This window comes from Aegilops tauschii, chromosome 4 (assembly GCF_002575655.3).
Source record: "Aegilops tauschii subsp. strangulata cultivar AL8/78 chromosome 4, Aet v6.0, whole genome shotgun sequence".
NCBI lineage: Eukaryota > Viridiplantae > Streptophyta > Magnoliopsida > Poales > Poaceae > Aegilops > Aegilops tauschii.
The window spans coordinates 411,533,047-411,542,611 of NC_053038.3; the positions used below are offsets into that span (position 1 = coordinate 411,533,047).

General features: G+C 40.8%; 1 protein-coding gene across 1 annotated transcript; it reads left to right on the top strand.

Moving 5' to 3' along the window:
• Positions 1-614: 614 nt before the first annotated feature.
• On the top strand, positions 615-9,147 carry LOC109778404 (uncharacterized). The gene is made up of 11 exons (XM_020336956.4): positions 615-1,315; positions 2,547-2,804; positions 2,894-3,136; positions 3,258-3,407; positions 3,808-5,267; positions 6,314-6,387; positions 6,574-6,655; positions 6,731-6,856; positions 6,996-7,102; positions 8,155-8,309; positions 8,692-9,147. Exons 1-11 carry the CDS (start codon positions 857-859, stop codon positions 8,929-8,931), a joined length of 3,354 nt encoding a protein of 1,117 aa, XP_020192545.1. The 5' UTR covers positions 615-856; the 3' UTR covers positions 8,932-9,147.
• Positions 9,148-9,565: the final 418 nt, after the last annotated feature.

The window sequence follows — 9,565 nt, forward strand, 5'->3', positions numbered from 1 at the left end:
GCTGACAAGTAAAGGACCGGTAGGTGAAGGACTACTAATTTAGTTTGAACTGAAGATGATTTTGGCCTAGTCGGTGCACGACCGTGAGGGGTACCAATGATAGACTACACCATCTATCTCCGGAGCATATTTCATCTCCATGATGAAAATATGCAATCTGGCATCCATGCCAAACTTTGCGTCGTCTATTTGTTTGAGGCATTATCTTTATGTTTATTTCCTGGCCTTGATTGGATCAGTCATCCACGATTAATTGTTTGGGTCTACACAGTCTTGACTCGCGACGTCTGGCGAGTGTGTAGTCTTTTCTTGAAGGTGTTTGCCATGGAAGATTGATGATTTAGTTGTAGGTTAGTTGTAGACTTAATTGATGTGTCATTGTAGGCTATTTCCATTTAGTCAGTAAGATAGATGATATAATCATGCTTATCTATAGACTAACACAAATCGTTGGACATACACCAGCGCACGGTGAAGGAACATGCAAAGTCACGCGGCCGGCAGCACGACAGCTCCCACAGTGGAGTACCCAGGCCAGGCGATCCCGTCAGTTTCCAGTCTAGTCTAGCTTAAACAAACAGGACCTTCTTATACAGAAAAAAAGGAATCTGCCGAAACCAAAGCAAAACCGGCGATACAATTTGCAGTTGCGTCGCACTGCGCATTTGCACCCCGTCGCCTTCCGTTCCCTCCCCCACCCGCGTGCGTGCGTGTCCCTCAATCATAGCAGCCAGCCGCGCCGCGGCCGTGTCCGTTTCCTCTCCCCCGCCCGCCGGCCCGCCGGCCCCGCCGTCCCTTCTCCCCCCACCCCGCCCTCCGCCGATGCGGCCCGCCCCCGAACCCTAGCCGGATCCCAATGGCGACCCCGCGCTCCGGGGCCGCGCCGCCGGTCACCGGCGACCGCTACCTCGACCTGCTCGTCCGCTTCGTGGCCAGCCACGCCGGCGAGCTGCTCGACGGCTCCTTCACCCTGCGCCTCCACCCCGTCGGCCTCCACTACGTCGCCTCCCGCCTCGAGGCGCTGCGCGAGCTGGAGGCCGTCGGCGCGGGGGCGCCCGTCGACTACCTCCGCGCCTACGTCGCCGACCTCGGGGACCACCGCGCGCTCGAGCAGCTCCGCCGGATCCTCCGCCTCCTCACCTCGCTCAAGGTCGTCGCCGCGGGGCCGGGGCGCGACCCGGCGCCGCTCTCGCTCCTGCCGTTCGCGCGCCTTCGCATGCTCGAGCTGCGGGGCTGCGACCTCTCCACCTCCGCCGCCAGGGGGCTGCTCGACCTCCGACACACGCTCGAGAGGCTCGTCTGCCACAACTCCACGGTGCGATTCTGTCATGTTTCCCCGTAATTCTGGCCATACAGATGACGTAATTGTTGCTGGTGACAATTCAGCTAATTACGACCCCCTACTAAACTATGAGTCTATGAGCTAAGCTGAGCTGTGAATCATGATTATTGTTCGCTGTTTGGTTCATCTACAGCTAGCAAAGGGGAGTTTAGTTTCAGCCCACTTGCTGCAGTAGTTTGGTATGGTCCATAGTTAATACTATGTTCCTAGGATCCAATCTGGTCCGCTGCATGCATTAATTATGTTCTATTTACTCAGTAGGTTCCTGACAATATTTTTGGTGGTCTGCTGTTCTCGTAGTGTTAAGATGCCTTTCTAGTGTGAAACTTCTATGTTTAGGGTCTTCTAGGTTTCACTGAGTATTGCTCTTGCAACTTCGATGCAAATTTACCAATTTAGTCTGCGTCATTTATTTTGTCTGAAGTAGACCAACTGTGGCATCTTGCAATGCTGCTGTAATGCAATTGTTGTAGCACATGATCAACATCACCATAGTGCTATTCTAATAGTTATGTCTTTCGCACATGCTGCATTTATCCCCTGATATAATTAGTCATTCCGTGAGATTAAAAAGAGGCCCAGCCATGTGGATTCCTGATAGATTGTCATGTCTCTACTTGTATGCAGCTGGAAATGTTGCTTTATGCACCTCATGTACTTTGTTTTCCAAATTCTGACGGAAACTCTTATGGAAATTATCGCTCCCTCTGAGCTAGAACCTTAGATGTTTGGTGGATTGACAGTGATATCTGGAACTAATAAAGATTTAATGTGGCACCTGCTATTCTCTTTTAAACACAGTTCTTTTGTTGGCCCATGGACTACATAATTATAAGTACACCAGATTTACCTTACTCCCATGTGCTTGCATTGCCAATCATGACATGTCATCCGGCATCTGTTATTCTGTTTTAAATAATGTTCTTTGTTGGCCGATGGACGGCAGAATTATTATTGAGGGTAGTAGCTGGAGAACTTGGGTATTGGTTCCTGATGTGATGGCCGCAGGTTGATCGGGTGTGCTACATCTTCTCTCTATTTGTATCATGGCATGCAACCAAAAGCTCAGTTAGCAGCAAAAAGTGATGCATTTATCTTTGTATTCATTGAGCGGTTATTGCAATTTATGCTTCCTTTCCAAGCATTTATATGAAATATTGCGATGTTACCAGATTCATAACAGTTAATTTTTGTGCTACTGCAGGATGCTCTTAGGCATATATTTGTGAGTAGAGTGATGGATATCAAGGACTCTCCTGTATGGATCCGGCTTTCGTACGTCTCTTGTGCTTCTAATGATCTCGTACTCATGGACGAGTCATTGCAATTGTTACCTGCGGTTGAAACCCTTGATCTTAGTCGGAACCGATTTGCAAAGGTGGATAATCTGCGGAAATGTACAAAGTTGCGAAATCTGGACCTTGGATTTAATCATTTGCGCTCTATATCATCCTTGAGTGAGGTTTAACTTCCTTCATAGTTCAGTTTAAAATAGTAAACAAGCTTCTTGGCTTTACTTTTGTTGTCTGATTACATGTTACCTTTGTGCAGGTTTTCAGTCGGATTGGTAAACTAGTACTTAGAAACAATGCTTTAACTACTATACATGGGATTGAAAATCTCACGTCGCTTGTGGGCCTTGATCTGTCTTACAACATCATATCAAATTTCTCAGAGTTGGAAATTCTTGGCAGCTTCTCTTTGCTACAGAACGTATGGTTGGAAGGCAATCCAATCTGCTGTGCTCGTTGGTATCGAGCACGTGTTTTTAGTTTTTTCCATAATTCAGAAAATGTAAGTGCTTTAGCTCAAGCATGTTAAACTATTTTGGTTGTCCATAGTCTTGTTTATAATAAGTCTCTTCCACAGTATTGAAGTAACATGAATACTCTGTTCCATGATTTTTCTTCCTCAGTTAAAGTTAGATGATAAAGGTATGAACACACAAGAATACTGGGAAAAGCAAGTATTGTTTGGAAGCAGACAAAAACAACCTGCTGGCTATGGATTTTATTTTCCTGCAAAAGATGATCATGCGGATGAATACACTTCAAATTCTATGATGGTATGCATCTCTTTTACTAACTTCTAATAGTCTAATCTATTATATATCAGCATGTCACACCAATTATAAGCTTCCTCAGTTAACTCTTTTGATTTTATTATTCCCTGGAGGATAGATAAGTCAATGCATGTTGCTTAGTGAATTGGTAAGGCTTAATTTTCCCCTTGGATATACATTATTTCCGTATGTTGTCAGGATTCCTTTTTTTGCTTGGTTCAGCCTAGGTGCTGCCATATATGACATCTTAGTTTCTATAAATGCACTATAAAACCATCAATATATCTTAGCAGAACTGAAATAATTTTACAGAAGTTTGGCATCCTGCATTTGTATCCTGAACGCGATTAAATGTGACCGTGTATGACTATTTTAATGACATTCTGCTTTCCACTTATATTAGAAAAAGATTTCCCGACTTGCCTGTATTCTGGAGGAAGAGAGAAGTCCTTGTGATGAAGGTGTGGACCAGCAGTCCAGCCCCCGTGATAGTGCTAGTTCAAAGAAGGATGAAGTTGCCGTTGCTGATAATGACATAAAAATTACTTCTTTGATAAGTACAGCAGAGTTGATGAAGAAAGAAAGATCGACTGACTGGCTGCGTGAATTTAAGGAGTGGATGGATGAAAATACAGAGAACACAGATGGTGACAGCCTTTATGTTGATTTCACTAACAGAAATGGAAGTCAGAAACAACAAAACAGAAGAGAAAAATTGAACATAGAGAGCTCCAAGAGTGTCACAGACCTGGCAAAAACATCAGAAGGTGGAAGCAGCTCAAACCTTGTGGAGTCTAAATTGTCTTCCACAGATGATGCATGCAACGGCGCTAATGGCTTCACTGCAGGATCCTTGAACGAAGTGAATGCTGACCAAACTCATGTAAGGGTACACTTGAATTCTGCCATACAGCTTCCTCCACTAGAATTTGTGGGCACTTCACATCCAGATTCTTTTTCTGATGTGGAAGGTGGTGCAAATTTTTTGCATACGAACGGAACACCATCTAATGCAACAAGCAAGTTGATAGAACCAAGTCCATCCTTTGCATACCCTAGTCCACAGTCACCCCCACAATACAAGGAAGATATCCTACGTCGAAGACTTTTTATGGAGGAAGAATTTTTGCAGAGTTCAGGAGATTTCCAATGTGTTGGTTCTCTTGGTAGTGGTAGCAGCTGCAGTGATGACTCTTCAGGTGATTTATGTTCGTGCAATTCAGAAGATGATTGCGTAGCAATTCAGACAAAAAGGGAACTAGCCCTGAATGGTCAGATTGCTTCATTTCCTTATGCAGATATTGATCATGAGGAAATGGATGGGATGGAGTTTTTCTCACAAGAGGAAAAATTGTCTGACTGTTCGGCAGAAGATGACCCAACTTTTACAGATGCCATAGAGTTTGGTATTAAGGAGCCAGATGACAGTAACCAGAGGAATGGACATCTAGGTCAAGATTCAGGTGGCCATCTGATTAGACAAAATGACAAGCAAAAGGTTAAGAGGAAGATATTCCCTATTTTTAAGAACCGTAATGGCACTAAACTAGAATTTCCAGAGGCTAATGGAGATAAGTTGGAAGAGGGGGTTTCAGTGGGTGCAAATGGTCACCTGAGCTACAACCTAAGTGGAAGTACTATTTGCAAGGATCAAAGCTCAAAAAAACACTATTCAAGTATCTTGCACAAGAATAACTTGTCAATCGATGCCGATACAGTTACTTGCAACACTGATAGGGATAAGTACAAGCTTATAGAGGATTTCTTCAATTTGGAAGTTGCTAATGTTGAAGAGTCCGAAATATGTGAACAAGGAGCTCGTTGTGGATACATATTTCAAGATGGAAGCGATTTAATTCAAAGGTTAGAGTTTTTTACCTATATTTGACATGTGTAGAGAGTAGAGACTAGAAACTGATGATGAACAGCTGTTGAATCTGAATGAAAGAGTCGCTGACTATCGAAGTGCATTTTGTAGAACCAAAGATTATCAGTACAAGTACGGATTACTTCTTTTTCTGTAAGTTCGCAAATTAAGGACTAGCTGCAGCATATCAGACTAACATGATTACTTATTTGCCTCTGCTGTTATAGTTTGTTTTTCAAACTAAACACCATGCAGCACAACAAAACATGTACTGACGGTTAAAATTAGCAGAATAGAACTGCCTTAACCTGTTAATCAGGTAATTGCTGACCATTAGTGCTTTGGAGGAGCGAATGCAATTATATTCAAAATCATAACTATATCTATTACATTTTTTTATTCATGAGCTTGCTTAGAGAAAACTGAAGCTCAAGATTTTTCTAATTGACGATGAATGTATTCAAAGTATATCAAAACACCATGGTCATGCAACACATGACAGGGCTGTATGTGTTGGGTCTACTTAATTTCGTTACTTTAATCAAGTAACAATTTGACATGTCAGACACCCACCTGAGACGGTGCAGGAGTCCATGGTTTGTACCCGTAGGCGAATGATGAAAGACTGTTGGGGCCTTGTGCAGTATGGGGGTCTACAAACCAACTTTTTTTAGGCCAAACTTCTAATGAAATTGAATCCAAGATATGGGGACCTGAATCCTTGGCTCCACCACCGTCTTCACCGATGTTGATGGCATTTGCATAGAACATAAAATGCGTAAATGTCCAGTAATATATCTCAATTCAGACTTCAAAGTACTTAAATGCACAATAAGTAGTTATCAATAACAGCTCTTTGAACAGGACATTTAGTTGGATTTTTTAATTCTAAGTACTTTCTTGTATACCATTTAATCCTCAACCATGCCCAGTAAATGCTCTCTTAACTTCTGTTGAACTTAACAGCAGTTCTGAAAGCCTGTCTGCATGCGATATTCTTTTTAGTTACTGTACCTGACTAGTGTATTGCTACTTATTGTAGAGAAGTAGCCTTGTTGAGAAGTTCTCAGAATAAATTGTATGTTCTGCTAGTTGATATGGAGCAAGATGAACAAGGTTAGTTTTCTACACATTGTTTTCTTTTCTTCCAAAGCCTTTCTCTTGGTTCTCTTCTGTCTCTGTTAGACAGTTATAAGACTATTGCAACTGGAATTTTACATTTTTATTGTTGTATGGAAATTTATTTCTCATGTTTCTATTCTAAAACTGTATTAATAATTCTTTACACTGACTAATTTACAGAAATAATGCCAAGAGTTTTGGGGTGCTATAGGCTTGAAGATCTGGAAAAAGTTTTGACTGGGCTGGGTCTACAAGCACTAAGGTCTATTAGCATATCAATCATAAGTGGTGGTTTTTTGGCTTATCTGAGGCTTACTTTTGTTTTGTCATATCGCAGGGTACACATGGCAGATCATACAGCTCATCTATTCTTGACACGTACTTCCAAGGAAGCACAAGATGTACTTTGGCTCTTGAATCTGTTCAGCTTTCCACAGTTAACTAGCGGGGTATCTTTGCAAAGGTTTGTCTATTTAGCTTTATGTTTTCTCCGTGAGCAAAGGCCTTCTCTTTTAGATAAACAAAAAAAGGATTTTGTCTGTGTTTATTGTGCCTTCTATTTCATTTTCTGATTACACTTTCTCCTGTAATTTAAATGGCAGTTGGGAGAAGATCCAAGTTAAATTGCTCGAGAAATGTATATGTGCAAGTTTGAAGATGGGGATATTTCTCTACTCCATGTTGATGTTTTGGAAGAATGATGCTGAAGGTACTGTTATTTGAGTGGTGAAATACTACCCCTATTTGTCTATGGGATCTAGACTAGAACTTTCTTCACTTTTTGAATTCTTATGATCATACCTGTTTGGGTGAGTCTTGGCTTTCTCCCTTGAAGCCTGACAAAGTAGAGTAGGATTGATACACATCTTATCCTTGTGAAAGAAAACATATACGTAGTTTTTTATCATCTGTATTATGGTAAGTCGAGTAACACTATTTAAGCCATTTTGTTTCTAAATGAATATTGTTTATGCTTACTGTCCAAAATCTCGTTTGGACATATGATAACTAAAGCAATGAGCCCACAAGCTTTATCTTGGGCAATCATTGTGATATTTTGTCCAGAATACACACAATTTCTTGCTCAGTATCAAAGATTCCACATCGAAGTGTTAAACTTGGTACAGTGCACTCAGTCCTATGGTGAGAGGGCTGGGGATTAATTGATCAAGGACTCAAACCCATCATGACACAACATGCTGCCAGTGAGCTGAGTCGTCATGATGATTACTTGGACTTTGGCATATGCATATGTTATGTTAGTTTGCAAGGTAGATAACTACATAGTATGTCTGCTGGGTGGTCATGTAATTTGATCTAAGAAATCTAATGCTACCTTGTTTAATTCTTCATGATTAGATGTTTGCAAGGTAATTTCAATTTTCCATCCCCAATTCTTTACATGAATATTAGATGTTTACCCATTTTTTCAATTTCAGCACCCAGGTGCATACATTCCTTCTGGCTTTAATTGGGTCCATTTTGTTAAATCCCGTAAACAATTTGATAGTGGCATGCATCATCACCAAATATTGATGATGCCGCATCTGGCATGACATGGCATATGTTGGCATGCCATGAGCCTCATCCATCTATTGCTGATGATCTATTATTTTATTTGCATCTGCCTCTTATGTAATAATTCAATTACTAAACCTGAAGGATTAGAACTGGGAAACACGAGTATTACCTCTGTATTGTACATTTTTTTTAGTTATTTTACTTAGAAATTGCTGAATTATGTCCATTTCTGTTTTGCAGAGGAATCCCTGGTTATTAGATCCCTTGTTGTTACTGAAGGATCAATATGTGTGTGCATTGAGAACCTACATCAGTTTGGTTGCTTTCCTGATGATTCACATCCTCCATATTTTTCTCTCGATGAATGCTGCTCTATCAACAGTATTAAGGAAGTGGTAAGTTGTGTTTGATTTCTAAGATTTCCAATCTATCTTGGTTACTTTGCATTGCAGCAATATTCTTTCCATAAAATAGTTTGCTCTGATAGTTCCCTTGCCCAAAAAGGGGATATCTGTTTTATTCTTGTCTACTGTGGAATATGCATAAGTGTGGCTCTGTGTATTCTCGCACACAGGTTTGACCCTTGTCTCTAAACTTGTATTTTTATTGTACGGAGTACTTATCATCGTTCTTACTCCGTATTTCTGAAGGGAATCCCCTCTTATTTTACTGAGTTGTGATGTAGTACGAGCTAAATATATTGCTTCATTATAATAAAAGGGTTGATATCATTTTGTTGACATTTCTAAATTTTCCTACTGCATTTCCTATACTTAGGTTGTGGATCAGCGCGACAAGGAATGCTTGACATTAATTTTGCACAAACACATAAACGAAGGAAGATTTCACAGCAGCACTGGAAATTCGCAGAACAAGCAAGCAGATGAAAATTACACAGTACATACATGGAAACTGAAGTGGTTTTCTGAAGAAACTCTTTTGAAGTTCATTTCTGTACTTAAGGCTCTTTACTCTGGAGCAGTTTCTTCGCCGTTACCTGTAAAGTGTATATCCTGATGTGTTAGTTCTTGTAGTCATGTAGTGATTTCATTCATTTGTTTGGGCGTTGTATTTAGCTGTTAATCTGTACAGTTTGTCCATTAGTTCTCTAGGTTGCGCTTCCTTTATTCGTTTGATTTATCAAAAAGTTCCTCATCTTAAAGCTGTACAGAATAGAGGTAAACTGAGTGAATGAGTGTAAATGCAATTTTGGCAATAAACTGTTTCGAACAATTTGTTCCGCGTCATGGGTGGTAAAGTACTGTAGTTTTTTTTTTTTTTGCGGGGGAAGTACTGGATTGCTCAGCCAAACTTGCTAATAACACACTACTGCGGAATGGTTATTCGGGATCTACAAGAGATGCTCTAATAATATCTACTCCCTCCGTTCCTAAATATAGCTACTCCCTCCGTTCTTAAATATAAGTCTTTTTTAGATATTTCAATATGAACTACATACAGAGCCTTTTTTATGTGAGCCAAAACCTTGGTTTTGAAAAACTTATTTGGATAATATTGGTGGTTTAGTTGGCTCACACGAAAAAATTGGTTGGAGTACCTACTATTGATTTGGATTATTTTTTTTTGGCTTTTTTTACCACTACTTTGGGAGATACTGGTAGCTCGGTTGGCCAACTAGCGTGGCTTACTT